The 16888-nt window shown below is 50.6% G+C and overlaps 1 protein-coding gene across 1 annotated transcript in view; it reads left to right on the top strand.

Annotated features, from left to right (window-relative positions):
* Nucleotides 1-12172: 12172 nt before the first annotated feature.
* Nucleotides 12173-16888, top strand: part of LOC139048898 (uncharacterized) — a 54839-nt gene continuing 50123 nt past the window's right edge. Inside the window, exon 1 of the mRNA XM_070523822.1 lies at nt 12173-14411. Coding sequence (XP_070379923.1) covers nt 12308-14411 — 2104 coding nt within the window. The 5' untranslated portion in view covers nt 12173-12307. The remainder of the gene's footprint in view (nt 14412-16888) is intronic.

Genomic DNA, 16888 nt, shown 5'->3' with positions numbered 1-16888 from the left:
CAACGACGAGTTCAGTGATCGTGCAGTTCTCGATGAGCGCGTCGATGAGCTTCTCGGCCGAGGCTCGGTTCATTCTCGTTGCAGCCACGTCCAACGACGTGAGCATGGCATCGTCTCGCGTGAGCAGGCGATTCGGGACCGTCATTCTTGCATAAGAATGTCCGCAGGCCGGGCGGAAGATGAATTCGTCAGTGTGATGCAAATGGGACAACGGGTCTTCCGCGTGGTCATTCGCGATTCCGATGACTCTGATCCTTCTCAGACTCGACGAAGACGCCAGGACTGCGTCTAGCGGACCTGTGTTTGCCACTGAGTTGTTCAGCTCCGCAGCGACAATGCACCGGTGCTCTGCGATCAGGCGGCGAAGGAGGTCGATGGCCACCCGCTCGGTGTGGCTCGGTAATCGGCGGGGAATGCTCGGCACAGTCGTAACGCTCACTTCTCCGAGCTCGTCTTTCGTGTCTTCGCTGAGCTGAAGGCCCATGTGCCACAAGACTTTGTTGCAGGCTGTCAGGTGTCGCAGCAGCTGACAGACGCGATTCTGGCCTCGCGTGCAGTTCAGACGAAGTAGCTCGGATGAAACCAACTCGCCGTCCATGGAAAATCCACGTTCCAGGCACAGCTGTCCAAGTGATCGCCTCGGTGCCGACGTGGCCACCGTCTCTCGTCGGGACAGGTGTCTGTGGCGGTCACTCAAGCGCCAGCTACTTTTTACACACCCGTTGTGCGTAGCCGAATCTTCAACCAATCATAAGACGGATAGGTAACAAGACCTTTTAATACATCGACAATGTCAGAGGGGGAGAGGGAGGTTGGAGCTCGAGAGGTAAGTAACGAAATTGATAAGGCATATCGTTTTCGTGGTTGGTTTTGTGCGATGCCAAAATTTTTAGCATGGCGTTGAGATATCGACTCGAAAATTTGCGTTCTGCGCAGAAGAACTGCGGCAATTGCGAGGATAAAAAAAAAGAAAAAAAGAGAGAAATTGAAAGTTGTAGTGTTTCCTGAAAGGCGAGACATCGTTAACGCTACAGCTCACATTAAGATATGATTTAAGCAATGGGCGTACACGTGGGTAAAGTTGCCGTCATTGCCCTTCAGGTGTCTAGTGGGTGCTCTGGTAATTCAGGGTTCTAGACAAAGGTGATTACGTCGCATCTTAAAGCGAACATAAGCGGACCACGACCTCCCTTCAACATCATTTTGAACAACGCTTCTCGTGTGGGAGCCGAAACGTCTTACTTTTGTAAACTTCCGTTGGTCGGTGTCCGTTTTCATTTCTCAAGTATGTTCCAGACCAGACTGGTCTCCGTTCCATTCTCAATTTCAACCGGACACATACACCTAGCGCCGAGCACGACAATGTGGTCGTGGTGCTAAGCAACGAACTGCGTACGCGTATATAATTAAGGTTACCGAGAACAGCCTGTAGGCAGAGAAATTTTGGATAGAGTCATGGCCACAGAGCTTCGTACAAGCACCACAAGTGGGAACTGTGGCGCTAGTGTATACGGGAACTGCAAGCAGGGTAGCTCCGCCAGCACGGGAATGATGGCCAGTATATGGATTTGCCTGTATACTTCGTCCTTGTGGCTTCAAACGGCTTCTTGACTTTGTAAGGTGATCATTTTTAAGTGCTCGTTTATAAATAATTAGGTAAACTGCAATAAATCTGTCCGATGGCAGATATAGAAGTCGGGACACTTAGCACAGAAGGCAAATAATAAAAATCTCGCGCTATGGACGCATGATCGAGCGAGAATCTTATCGCGTTCTGCATTTAAAGAATGCATATATTGCTTAGAAATATAGTCCAAATTAGGCCTGAAGGCAAAGCGTTATAAACAAAGCCGCTAGAACGTCTGATTCCACAAGCGCGAAGATCAGACACTTCCGTGTACTAGCCATCATTCCCATGGTGGCTGAGCGATCGCAGCGCTCAATTTCCCTCTAGCAATTGTTGTAGGAAACTCTATGGTACTAGTGTCCATTTGCTTGGGTATACTTAATGCATTGCAATTGGCGCTGTAAAAAACTGCTTCGTGGTTTAAATTGGAGTCTGTAACGAACTATTGGGTTTTGAGATCAATGCGTGTCTCGCCATAACGAAGGTTGGTTGCTAGCGTTGCCTGAGGGGTGTGCCATATTGTCCATAAAGGCTACTTAGGGCCGCCATCACACATGTCATGGCTTGCAATTTATTGCAATTTGATTACGTATCAACAACTTGACCGCATGCCTCTATGTGCGCTGCAAATTCGCGTTCAGCGGAGGGGTATAGATGGGCGGTGCAAGTTGAGGCGGCCAACGCAAATACATACGCCAACGACAGACGGTCGACTGAACGCAGATGTCGGTACCAGCTTAAGGATTCCCGCAGTTGTCCAGAGATCCTGACCTTGCAAAGGTGAAGTCGCTGGTTTGGGGATGATTCCCTCAATATACACTCGGCACCACAATCGCGTCTGTCAACTGCTGCGACACGTGGCAGCCTGCAGCAAAGTGTTGCGGCACGCCGGCCTTCAGCTCAGAGAAGAGTGTCGCAACGTGCTCGGAGAACTAAGCGTCGTGATAGTGCCAAGCACTTGCCTAGGATTGGGCACCAACAATGAAGAAACAGCCCTGCTCCTCTTACGCTTGCTCCTCGAATGCCACCGATGTGTTGTCTCATTGGCGGCGACCTACAGTGCTGCCTACACAGGAGGTTTGGCCGAAGCCCTGGAATCCTCGTCGAGACTCGAGACGCTCACTGGCTGGCTGACTCCGGTTACAAACACCTGTTCCCAAATGGTCATGCGCGTTCCGCGGAACGAATGAATGTTCCCACCCGCTTGCTGGAAAAAGACGGCGGCAGACTGGTCTCGCTGGAAGTAACGGAGGTGAAACTGAGCGTTGTCATGGCGAAGAAGCTCATCGATGCTCTTCTCAAAAATGAGACCATCACTGAACTGGCGCTCGGAGGCTGCTTCTTCGCTTCAGGCCCCCTCAGAGCCGCATCGGTGTGTTTCGCGGAATATCTGGTCAAGAAAAACGGGACGCTGCAAAAGCTTAATCTGACAGAATACCAGCTTGTGTTCGAAACCGCCACGTTGCCGACGCTAGCACAAGGTATCCGCACGATGACGACTTTGGAAAGTCTATTCCTGTATGGCCAGGGAGCAAGCAATAGCAATAGCATTATCACGCCAAGTTTCATCCTAGACGCCAGCGCTAGTTTCTTCCCTGGCGGAACGATTTCACCTCCAAAGGGTGTATGCTTGCGCCGCTTCCCTTCACGGTCGCGCCCGCGTCTCTTGTTTGCAACGGCGCCTCTTGGGATGACCGGAAGTTATTACTGTGTTGTTAACTGTCACGACAGCAATGTAAACACGAAAGGGTTGATGCCACCAGTGAAATTCGGCCGATTCACAAGAAAATGGTACGAAAAAAGCAGACGACAGACATGGATTACTGCAGTGTGCCGGACGAAGATTACTGGGTATATAAACCTTTTATTCATATAACCAGCGCTTGTCCTGTCTCCTTTCTCGTGTTTCGTTTGTGTGTGCGCTGCCCAAGAATGGAAACCACTTCTGTTGCATGCTCTAGCAGTGGCCGAAGTTCACGCTAGCCGAGAAATTGAATATGTGCACGATGCACTGAATATAACCGTAGTTCATTCCTGCATCACCACGGCACCGACGATCGGGTTACTGGCGCCGGCATTGCTGAAGCAGAAATGACTGCTAATACAAATACTTCAATCTCTTGAGCTTAGTTAAAAATGGCCAAGCTATTTAGATTGCTGCCTCTTCTCTATATTGTAGGGGACGTACTAGATAAATTTGTGTGCGCATGTCGTACCAGTGCTATGCGGCGATATATTTTGTTTATTTCCACAGAGTGTCGATGGAACTCCGTTGTCGCTATCAGAGACAACACAGATTTCTAACAAATATTTTGTGGGAAACTGCAAAAATGAATTTTGCTAACAAGCATCGTAAATGCCGACAATTTTTCCGGCGGCACATTCGATGTCTTTTCCAATTACCTGCTCAGCGTCACTCACATGGCTAAGCAGACGCTGCCCTTTCGTCGCATTGCATCCATTGAGAAACCGTCAAGCGTACGGATCTTCTTAAAGGCAAATAGAAGTGCGTACGTCATCCTTCGAATAAAACGTCCACGCACACGCACGTAGGCACACATCGCGCGCGGTACGAAACGTCCTCAAACACGCGCAGTGCAAGAGGCAATCAAGCCCGATTCTCAGGAGTGCGATCTCGCTGCTCGAGGTTGGTGACGTATGCTTTGTTAATCCGCAACCGGTTGAAAACGTCAAAGCACACGGCGTTCCTACTTGGTTGTCAGCGCAACAGGAAAACTGCAAGCTACAGTATTTAGAGCAGGGCCTAACGTGGGTCCACCAGCGCAGTCTGCTGCCACTTGCTCGAAGCACTTGCAAACGACCACCCCCTTGAAAGCTTGATTTTGCAAAGCGTTCCGAGCGATGGCGATCTTCAAGAAGTTTGTCGCAGAATACGGTATCGTCACCTTGGCCAAATGGTGTGTATCGAATGCTGTGCCATTTATCCCGGTGACTTTCCGATGCTTTCGGCTTGTCAGGCAGTGACAGGCGTCATTATCAGTTCCTTTTTCTTCCTCCTAGACGCGGATACATTGAACAGCCTGTTAAACGTCGTCGCTACTTACCACCGCATAAAGTTTATTCGCGTGTTTGTGGAGTCCTTCGACCACGACAATTTCGCGTTTTTAGCTGCGTTCATTAGGGGATAAACCACCATCAAGAAAATAGAGCTACTTATCGAAATTTATCAGGAATATATAATTTACGATGAAGAGGACAACATAGATCTTGAGGACGACGGGTCTCTACGTCAGTTGCTATTTAACTTGTGCGAAGCCCTGCATTCTAATGACAGCATCAGCGGTATCCATCTAGACTCGACGATCGAATTCCGCGACAAAGATTGTCAAGTGCTCGCCGACGCCGCTTTGAACAGCCGGCAGCTTTACGAGCTCATTCTCCCAGCTGTAAGGCGCAGTTCTGTCCCTGTATTTTTGAAACGTCTTCCGCCGCGGTTAGCCGAGAATTACAGCCTACTTCTCTTGGAGATTCCCTTCTGCTTGCAGCCCAACGAAGAGATGTGCGCTCCCCAGGAGGTTGCGTGGCGTACCTGCTGCCTCGCCCACCGGGCGACCCGGTTCGTGATGGGAGACCACGGCCCAGAATGCGCACGCCCCTTCGAACTTCTGAGCACCCGGTACTCATCGAGGGTGTCCGGCGAAAGGCCATCGGGACCAAGAAGGACAAAGCCGTTTCCATGATCAGGAAAGCCCTTGAAGTTCTGCGCAAAGCTGACTTGCACACGTACATGAGGATGGCAGGTGTCATCCAAGAAAGGGTCGAGTGCCAGGTCCAGGAAGACCTATAGACCTGTATTTCCTGTAGCCAAGGCAGTCACGCCACACTTCACTGTGTTGGCAACGTGCCACACGAGACCTAATTGCGCGCCAGCAAACGTATCCCGAAATGAGAACATGTAAATAGCGGCGATCAAATTTCGCATTAGTGATATCGTAATCATCAGTGAATTTTTCCAAGTTCTTTCCCAATTCCTTTTAACGAGAGAGACAAGTTATCTGCAGTGAGAACTCTGAAAAAAAGAAAAAAGGGACCAACCCTGGCCCTACCGGAAAATGGGAATAAACAAAGCTTGTCCTGCGTGCACCGGGACTTCGTCACGATTAAGTAATCCACAGATAACGGTGCCGGATTGCTTAGGCCTCCCGCTCACTCAGCCCGGGATCTTCTAGTTGCTGACGGATTGCCTGAGCGCAGGCGGCTTTAACGGCTGGATCGGCGCGGCCAGGGCGAACTTGGTTGAACTTGGTTGTAACTGGTTGTATTGAACTTGCTTCTAACTCAGGGGGGAAAAAAGCAGCACGAATATTATCACGACTGTAAATCGGAGCTCGTCCGAAGCATCGTCAATAATGACGTCATTAGCACTAGTCGCCATTACGCCGTACAACATTTTGCGCACCTGCACACACGCGTGGTGTTTTGTATGAGAAGCTGTCGAAGATTCCGCGGTTTCTTAACTGCCTGGTAATTTTCATTCTTTTAGCACAAGGCAGTGTCAGCAAGAAATAAGAGTCATTTGTCAAGTAATGCCCAATGCTAGTTTCAAATGATGCTGGCACACCAACTTAGCCGCCGCATCGCATGTGCACAAACGCTGGTACAAATCAGCACGGGATGATGCGATCCAGTACTCGTACGAAAGAAACGTGCCCGATTAATTTGTACACAGTCCCACAGTCCAAGCTGCGTATATTTCGGTGTGGCTGCATTGAAGCAACGTCGGGATGTTACATTTAGGAAACCGTCTCAACGTTTGATCAAGAGACGCGGACGGCAAACAGCCTATCAGCAGTCCAATGAAACAAGCAGTCAGAAGCGCATACGAAAGATTCATGTTAAGAAGGAACAACCTTTATTAAAACTTCTCTAGGTATGTTCTCACCATGTGTCATTAGTTGCTGCTGGGCATATCGCCCTGTCCGTAAGCCGCTGAGGCGGCAGACGAAAATGAGTGATAAGATATTAAAAGACCCTCTGTTCAGCAGCTTGCACCCGGGACGTACATAGACAGTCTACTTATACCAAAGGTCACAATAATGTTCGCTGTCTCAATGAGTGATTGAAAACAAGCTTCGAGAGGAAACGTTAAAGGACGGCCCAGAGTGTCAAGCCAGGGCCTGCAACTAGGCGTGTTAAAAAAAAGTAATAAAATGAGAGGAATAAGGTGACTATCATGATAATGGATACGGAAAAATGAAACGGAATGGCTAAAACAAACAATTGTCGAGTGCAGTCGACGTTTTGGCAAATCACACTTTGCCAAAAACTCATTTCCGGTAACACTTGTCGGCTACGATTTTAGTCAACACGTGAGCGAGTGCTGATTGATGCCGGTTGCTACATGCAAGTCACTCTGACTAGGGCGCCGCACACTGCATCAGGAAGCGCAACCGCTCGAGACACAATCGAAGCACATGGCAGCAAGCGCTTCCTTGTTTGACTTTAGACGGTATAGAACGTTCTCTTGAGAACGTGCTAATTGGGATCATCGGGGAGCAGAATCCAAATCCACCGTTTGGCGAAGGTGCGACACACTATGACTTGAATCCCCTTCAGGTTTCCAATACGTCGGCTACTTCCAGGTATTGGCTAATGTAAATCCAGCAGTCGTAGTTCAATTGGTCCAACTGCATGCCGCCGTCGTGCCGGACATTGCACTCGACCCGCGTCTTGACGACGCCGGTCAGGCGCATGTACTCGTGAACGTCGGCAAGGACGACACTCCGCTCGACGGCACTGACCCTGGCCGCAGCTTCGGCCTCTCCTCCTAGCGACGCCCTGGCTCGAACACTGTCGACGAGTACCAGGTGCTCGGAGAGGATCTCGAAGGCCCGCGCGCAGTAGGGGTCGCGGTCGCCCAACACGAATCTGGTCGCCCGTTCGACGAGACTGCAGTTACGTCGCACGATGTCTTGGGCAGCGAACATCTCGGCGTTGGCCGGTGAGCAAGCATTGACTTCCAGGCGAAGCAGGTTGTACTTCTGGGACATTCTTGGCAATAGAAACTCCAGGAAGGTCGCGCAAGATTCTTCGTTGAAACCTCTCAGAAAGAGCTCGTAAAGACGGGGATTTGTAGCGGCACGGGCGAGCACCGGGTAGATGTCGCGCAACTGCACCGCCGACTCTAGCGTGATCTTGGTGATGCCGAGGTTCGAAGACAAGGCTTCGCACAAGGCAGACATACAGCGATCGAAGGGAGTCTCGTCGGCAAAGCGGGCATGAAACAAGATGGCGTGAGTGTAGTCGAGCCGGACACTGAGCTCAATGGCTTTCAGCGCAGAAGCGCTTCTTATATAAGCGGACAATGACGCATAAATGTCGGCGTCGAAGAAGTGGAGGAATACGGTAAGCGATGTTACGTGCTTGCGAGAAGCCACAATATTTAAGGCGAATAAAAAGTCAGTCGGGTCGAGAAAGTATCTGTAACTGAGAATGACGGCTGTCACTTGGGGACAGTACCAAAGCGCTAGCAGATCTCGAGGTCCTACGCGATGGGCCCCGATGCCGACCCTGGGGGCGAGTCGGCACTCCCGTGTAATGTCATAGGCCTGGCGCAGGCCACCATCGTGGGGAAGACTGTGCAAGGTCAATTTCCGGATAGAGCGGTTCCACGCGAGTGCTCGCAGTAAGACTAAGCAGTCTGCGGTTGTGGACCACGAAATGTCGAGGACCAACTTCTCCAGAGTCCTGTTCTTCCTCAACGCCGAGGCCCAAGCATGAACGTTGACCACGTGCGCGGGTATAGTTGGGTACGGAACGATACGTCCATCGCCGAAACCCGTGAATCGCAGGCTTAACGAGCGCATGCTGCGGCTCTTGGCGACCACTCTCATGAAGTACACGTAGTCTCGGCTGCCGCCGTGAAACTGCGCCACCAACTCTTGCAGCGTCGTCATTGCGCAGATGGCGTGCACGAGAACCTCGCAACCGAGTGCGGAATCGAAGTAGACCGCTCTCAGAGTGAGTTTACGAAGCGTCGCGTCTTCCTTGGTCAGATACTGCGCAAACCGCTCTGACGGTCGGTTCCTAGGGCCGCACGCAAAGACAGAGGTTCCAACGACGAGTTCAGTGATCGTGCAGTTCTCGATGAGCGCGTCGATGAGCTTCTCGGCCGAGGCTCGGTTCATTCTCGTTGCAGCCACGTCCAACGACGTGAGCATGGCATCGTCTCGCGTGAGCAGGCGATTCGGGATCGTCATTCTTGCATAAGAATGTCCGCAGGCCGGGCGCAAGATTAATTCGTCAGTGTAATGCAAGGAGCACAATGTGTCTTCCGGGTGGTCGCTCGCGATTCCGATGACTCTCAGCCTTCTCAGACTCGACGAAGACGCCAGGACTGCGTCCAGCGGACCTGTGTTTGCCACTGAGTAGTTCAGCTCCGCTGCGACAATGCACCTGTGCTCTGCGATCAAGCGGCAAAGGAGGGCGATGGCCGCCTGCTCGGTGTGGCTCAGAAATCGGCGGCGAATGCTCGGCACAGTCGCGACGCTCACTTCTCCGAGCGCGTCGCTCGTGTCTTCGCTTATCTGAAGGCCCACGTGCCACAAGACTTTGTTGCAGGCTGTCAGGTGTCGCAGCAGCTGACAGACGTGATTGTGGCCTCGTGTGCAGTTCAGACGAAGCAGCTCGGCAGAAACAAACTCGCCCTCCATGGGGAATCCGCGTTCCAGGCACAGCTGTGCAAGTGATCGCCTCGGTGCCGACGTGGCCTCCGTCTCTCGTCGGGACAGGTGTCTGTGACGCTCACTCAAGCGCCAGCTACATTTTATACACCCGTTGTGCGTAGCCTAATCTTCAGCCAATGATAAGACGCATAGGTAACAAGACCGTTTAATACATCGACAATGTCAGAGGGCGAATAGAGTTCGAGATGTAAGTAACAAAATTGATAACGCATATTGTTTTCATGCTTGGCTTTGCGCGATGTTAAAATTTTTAGCAAGGCATTGAGATATCGACTTGAAAATATGCGTTCTGCGCATGAGAACTGGGGCAATTGCGAGGGCGAAAAAAAGAGAAGAGAAAGAATGAAGAGAAATGAAATTTGTAGCTTCTTCTGAAAGGCGAGGCATCGATAACGCTTCAGCTCACTTTAATATATGACCTGAGCAACGTGCGTACACATGGGGCAGTTGCCGTCATTACCATTTAGGTGTCTACTGGGTGCTCTTGGTTGTCAGGGATTCTAGAAAAGGATGATTACGTGACATTTTAAGCGAACGTAAGCGGACGACGACCCCCCCTCAACATCATTTTGAACAACGTTTCTCGTGTGGGAGCCCAAACGTCTGACTTTTATAAACCTTTCCTTGGTCAGTGTCCGTTTTTAATTGTCATGTATGTTCCCGACCAGACTGGTCTCCGTCCCATTCTCAATTTCAAGCGGACACATACATCTAGCGTCGAGCACGACAATGTGGTCATGGTGCCAAGCAACCAACTGTGTACGCGCATATAATTAAGGTTACCGAGAACAGCCGATAGGCAGAGAAATTTTGGATAGGGTCATGGTCATAGAGCTTCGTACAAGCACCACCAGAGTGAACTGTGGCGCTAGTGTCTACGGAAGCTGCAAGCAGGGTAGTTCGGCCAGCAGGGGAACGATGGCCAGAATATGGATTTGGCCATATACTTCGTCCTCCTGGCTCCAAACAGCTTCTTGACTTTGTAATATGTGATCATTCTTGAAGTGCCAGATTACAAATATTTAGATAAACTGCCATAAATCTGTCCGACGGCGGATATAGAAGTAGGAACAATTAGCACAGATGGCAAATATTAAAAATCTCGCGCTATGGACGCACGATCGAGCGAGACTCTTATCGCGTTCTGCATTTAAAGAATGCACAAATTGCTTAGAAATATAGTCCAAATTAGGCCTGAAGAGAAAGCATTATAAACAAAGCCGCTAGAACGTCTGAATTCACAAGCACGAAGATGAGACACATTTGTGTACATAGCCATCATTCCCATGGTGGCTGAACAACTGCAGCGCCAGAGTTCCCTCTAGTAATGTTGTAGGAAACTCTATGGTACTAGTATGCATTTGTTTGGGTATACTTTATGCATTGCAATTGGCCCTGTACAAAACGGCTTCGTGGTTTAAATTGGAGGCTGCAACGAACTAATGGGTTTTGAGATCAATGCGTGTCTCGCCATAACGAAGGTCGGTTGCTAGCGTTGCCTGAGGGGTGTGACACATTGTCGATAAAGGCTACTGATGAGGGCTGCCACCAAACATGTCATCGCTTGCAGTTTATTGGCTCTCCATCGCAACCACGAAACCTTTCTTTCAGGTGATTGCTGCAATGGTATTTGTGAATTAACTATGTAAATGCTCAACATGACGCGCCGTTGTGTTAGCAGCCATGAGTAGTTCGTTATGGCGGCCTGTTTCAGAGAGCGGTGAAAGTGGCAGCAAGCTTTTTCATACGAAATGCATGCCTAAGTATTTCTTTTACGCTATATTATGTGTCCATATTTCAGTAGAACAACTCACCAGAGTAATAAGAAACATGATGACAGCTTCGCCGGTCAGTGTCTTTCTAACAGGGATAACATGTCGACACTAGGTACCAAGATATTTCTTACATGTAAAATGTCATGTCCCTCGTAGCTAAGTACTACGAGAATGCTAAGTGTTTAGCAAAGCATCACACACAATTTCGTGTGTTGAATTTGCAGGCATTCCTTTTAGGCAAAATTTATAGACAGACATGCCGCATATATGCATTGCGAGACCAGTAGACTCCTTCAACGCTACATAGTTTGCCATATCCAATCCGCAAATATTGTCGAGTCAAGCGCTTTTGAAGAAGCAATTCTGCGGTTCAGGCATGGCAGCAGAAAGAAGCCCACCTACCCTTCAATAAGTGTGGCTCGAGCCACCAATATCTCGAACATACTCGAAGGGAACGAACGCACCCGGCAGCTGAGCGAGCCGCCATTTTCGGCATTCTAACCGCGACGTCACTCGCCAGAGGGTGCCACTGGAAGTTCTCTCCACTAATATTGCACTGGCGCAACTGGATCCACAAGAATGCCTCTTCAGCAGTGTAGCCGCTGACTTGTGACACACATCCCTAAGCTTTTCCTCAATATTGCATTGATTTACCTCTCTAAATGGATAAACTTTTTTTTTTTCATTTTGCAATTTGATCCTTCACTACCGGTCGAAGGTAGAATATTGTGAGTCTTCATGCGCACAATGGTGCTTAGTAGGCGCTAAACTTTGTCCGGCGCGCATATCTCCACTGTTACCGAACAATATACGAGTCACGTTCCTTTTCTTACACTCTTCCGGTGGCCACAGCTCGTAAATAAACGAAAGTCATTGTCGCGTCTAGGTGCTGCAGGCTGGTAGTAACGTGACAGCCAATGAAACACCCAAATAATGACGCGCGTGTCATTCTACCTACTGACCTCGTGACCCTACTAAACTTGATTTTGAAACAACGTAACCGCCAGCCTTTTTGCGCCGTTCAAATGCACGTTCAGCGGAAGGGTATAAATGGGCGGTGCAAATTGAAGCCGCCACTGCAAATGCATACACACACGACAGACGGTCAACGCAACGCGCACGTCCGTACCACTTCCACAATTCCCGCAGTTCTCCAGAGACGCTGATCTTCTTGCAAAGGTGAAGTCGCTGGTTCGGTGATGATTCCCTCTACGTGCACACGGGGCCACCGTCGCGTCTGTCATCTGTTTCGACACCTGACAGCTTGCAACAAAGTATTGTGGCACGCCGGCCTTCAGCTCAGAGAAGAGTTTCGCAACAAGCTCGGAGACCTAAGCGTCCGGACGGTGCCGGGCGTTTGCCTCGGATCCACACGTTGCGAATTGTGCACCCACAACGAAGAAGCAGCCCTGTCCCTCTTACGCTGGCTCCTCAAACGGCACCTGTGTATTGTCTCAGTGGCGGCAAACTACGGTGCCGCGAACACAAGTCCGCTGGTCGAAGCCCTGCAAGCCTCGTCGAGACTCGAGAGGCTCACCCTATTCGGCAACGCAAGCGACCAAGTGGAAGTCTTCGAGCAGTCGCCCGGATGTTCAGTCGGCCATGCTTGTTCCGCCGAGCGAATGAAAATTCCCGCCCGCCTGTTGGAAAAAGATGGCGCCGGACTGGTCTCGCTGGACGTATCGGAGCTGAAATTAAGCGCTGACATGGCGAAGAAGCTCATCGATGCTCTCCTAAGAAATGACACCATCACTGAACTGACTGTCGGGGGCTGCTTCTTTGCTTCAGGCCCCCTCGAAGCCGCATCGGTGTGGTTCACGGAATATCTGGTCAAGAAAAACGGGACGCTCCGGAAACTCAAACTGGTAGAACGCCAGCTCGTGTTCGCGACCGCGGCGTTGCAGACGCTGGCACAAGGGATCAGCACAATGACGACTTTGGAAGGTTTATCCGTGGAAGGCCAGGCCGCGAGCAAGGACTGCGCGCTGTTCTTGGAAGCCGTAGCCCATAGCCCGTCTCTGCAAAGTGTGTGCTTGCTGCTCGAGCGAAGTGACGAGGACTTCCTTGATCCACAGGCGGATGAAAACGTCGACGCACTCGGCGTTCCTACTTGGGTGTTAGCGTTGCAGGAAAACAGCAAGCTGAAGCATTTAAAGCTTAGCTTAACGTGGTCCACCAGGGAAGACTGCTACCTCTTGCTCGAAGCACTTGGAAAGCAGTGCCGCCTTAAAATGTTGACATTGCAAACCGTTCCGCGCGATTGTGGTATCGAAGAAATTTGTCGCATAATACGGGATGGTGGCGTTGGCGAAAGGGTGCGCATCGGTAGCTATGCTTTTCTCCCCGAGGACGTTGAGATGGTTTCTGCGTGTGAGGCAGTGACAGCCGTCACTTTCAGTTCCTTTATCTTCCTAGCAGACGTGGCTGCTTTGAGAAACATGTTTAACGTCATCGCTACTTGCAACCACGTAACGTTGCTTCGCGTGTACCTTCATTTCTTCGATAACGACGCGTTCGCATTGCTAGCTGCATACATTACGGGATCAACCTACATCAAGGCAATTCAGCTAATTATCGAAATATATGACTTTGGCGAAGACTGGGACGAAATTGAACAGGAGCACGACGAGTCCCTACGTCAGTCGCTATCTAACTTGTGTGAAGCGCTGTCTTTGAATCGGAGCATCAGCAATATCTATCTGGACTCCACGATCGAATTGCGCCGCCAAGATTGTCAGATGCTCGCCGACGCCGCTTTGAACAACCGGCAGCTTTACGAGCTCATTCTCCCAGCCGTCAGAGGCAGCTCTGTGCCTTTATTCCTGGGGCGTCTTCTGCCGCGGTTAGCCGAGAACTACAACCTACTTCTCCTGGAGATTCCCTTCTGCCTGCAGCACAACGACGAGATGTGTGCTGCCCAGGATGTCGTGCGGCGTAACTGCGGCCTCGCACAGCGGGCGGCCCGGTTCGTGATGGGAGACCACGGCCCAGAATGCGCACGCCCCTTCGAGCTCCTCTCGGGGGACCCGGTACTCGTCGAGAGTGTCCTGCGCAAGCTAGAGCAGGACCGGGACCGGGCGCAGGTGACCGGGATTGAGAAGGCCGAAGCCGTGTCCAAGATCGAGAAAGCCCGCCAGCTCCTGCGCAATGCGGACTTACACACTTACATGAAGATGACGGGCGTCGTCCAGGAACGGGTCGAGTGCGAGGTCCAGGAAGACGGTAGCAAGCAGTTGGACAAGCTGAACGAATACTGCTTTCTGCACATTCTTCGGTACCTGAAGATAGCGGACGTCGTGGAAGGTTGAAGCTATCTGTACGAGGTCGCGTCCTCTGTGTGTCACGCCTCTCCAACAGCATTCTGGATAGTCGCTACAAAAGAGATGCTCCATTAAGTATGTCGTGGGCATTTGCAAAGAGTGGCAAGTCTTCACTGTAATTGCAGCTACCCAGCGTAATTACAGTGCGACGAAGCATTCTAGCGAACCGCAAACATGCCCTGGTGCCAGTCTGCGCATCGAGCTGAGACTCTTGGTGTTCGTGCCCTACAGTTTCCTTGATGCAGCACACGTGAAGCCACTGCTGGATCGTTTAGTGGAAGCTTTACCTGTGGTTCATGTCCGAACTCGTTGTTGGAATATATTGACGCGTGCACTGCATGTACTTCTTTTGTGTTTTACCAGTGACCACCTTTGAACGGCTAAATATTTTAAACGTTATCGCGTGGTGCAAAACACGTCTGCATGTATCGGGACATTGTCGATTAGCGTAGCCGATTGTGTCTGTTGCCTTTGTCGTCGCCCAACCCTTTTTCTGTGTTTATGCACGACGCGAATGTGTTGCACTTCCTGAAAGATGTGCGAGAGCCTGCGATTACGCTGCAGCTTTCGACTTATCATGTACGAAAGCCGATGCGCCGGACACGCTGATGAAATTTTGGACGACGGCTGACTGTGCTCGCCGCTATCGTTGCACTTTCAGTGCAACTTGCTTTTCTGGGAGCGAATTTGCCCAATAAAGAGTGTTATGATTAACTATTTTTGGTACTGTGTTCTTTGCCATCGCAACGAGGTGTCAATATAGAAATAGCACAAGTGGTCTATATAGACAGCTGGTGAATCTATACAAATACCGTTTTTAAAGCGCCACTCTTAGACGGCCGTTCCCGCACATTGAGTCGGCGTCCTCGGAATGATGGAGCGAACGAGCACAGCGAAGAAGGAAGGAGGGAAACCAGAGCGCAGCGGGGGATGAAAGACGACAATAGCGAAGACATCGCGAGAAGGAAAGCGTAGTGTCATGCAAGACGGGCTCTGTGGTGAACACCGCTATGAGATGGCGCTAGAGTAGCGGCCCGCCTTCTGTTCAGGGACAGAATGTGGCGACCTCCTCAGCGCGTCGGCCCGGCATTTGACTACCTTCGGGATCGTCCCACGTATGGAGAGCGCTTAAGGCGTGCTTCACCTCTGCCGCGGGTCGCTCAGGTATTGCACTATGTTCGAGATTGGCCTCGTAGGAAAAATATTGTTGGTCTACGCGAAGACACGATCCGGCAGATCCTAGCCATAGACAGATTATCTGTAAAGGTTGCCACAAATACCAGTCGGCTGAGAAGAGAAAGGAAGAGCTGGAAGACAATGTTTGCGAATCTGTAACTCTGCAAGATACTCGAATGTTCGTTTCACAGACTGTATGTGTTAGAGCATCTTCAGACACGCGGGGTACAGAAGTTCACAAATTACGTGTAACTTGTTGCAGTTCTTACGTGGGTTTGGCATAAATGCTACCCACACATTAGTGCTATACTTCTTGTCAACTTTTGAGCGCAAGAACGTGGACATGTGAAAAGATGCTGTAGTAGGCGATCAGAATCTATTAGCATGTTTTTTATGTTCTTACTTTCTCGCGGACAACGTGCACACACATCGGCGAAGCGCCGTTGGGATCTAATCGGATCGTTATCATGGGTCATGTGCGTCCTTCAAATGCGGCTTTATGTTCTGCGTAACCTGGTGCTGCAAGTATCTTCCGCATTTAGCTTACCATGGACCAATATCGCTGATCGATAGATATCTACAGAGGATTACATGTTACTGGCTGTAAAAATACAGGTCTGTGCACGCCTTTGTCAGCCTGCATACGCAGCGGATTTGTCGTACCGCGTAGTCGTTTCTCGATCGCATGCGACCCAGGGCACAATAACACGGAGGATATATAGCTTGCTGTAATTGCGTTTCGACGTGAAACGTCTTCAACGGGGGTCGAACCTGCCGAAACCCATGCGTGGAAAACACGGTAACAGTGGCATATTCGCGTCTAGCTTCGCAACCATACTATACCCACGTCCCTCTTTCTGTAGAGGAGTGAAGCCATTACTCGGCCCTGCCGACGTGTCGCATGCGATAATGGTGGCGCTGTCGGCCCATGCATGACGCAATCGGAGGTAAATTGAGCCTCGAGCGCGGCGTTCAGAGAGGCGCATATCTGAGCAGCATACATTTTTCCATCCGAGCTGGAACGGTGGGGTCTGAGAGAGCTCAGCATGCCGCAGTAGGTATAACTCATCCAGCTCAAACCGGCGTTCGTCGGGAGTTCCGCAAGGGCTACAAATGTGCAATTTCTTGTAGAACAACTTCGTGCGCGCTCGGCTATGGCCTCCCCCTTCATGCGTTCGACACATGTGGTTCAAAAATGGCATGGACGTATTCGGGCAACAAGGCAGGGAGATATCCGAAACCTTCGACTACCGCGACTCGTGTTCGTATTCATGGCGAGTGCAA

This window comes from Dermacentor albipictus, chromosome 8 (assembly GCF_038994185.2).
Source record: "Dermacentor albipictus isolate Rhodes 1998 colony chromosome 8, USDA_Dalb.pri_finalv2, whole genome shotgun sequence".
In the NCBI taxonomy this organism is placed as follows: Eukaryota; Metazoa; Arthropoda; class Arachnida; order Ixodida; family Ixodidae; genus Dermacentor; species Dermacentor albipictus.
The sequence above is the reverse complement of the archived record's forward strand: the minus strand, read 5'-3'. Positions and strand labels throughout refer to the sequence as shown.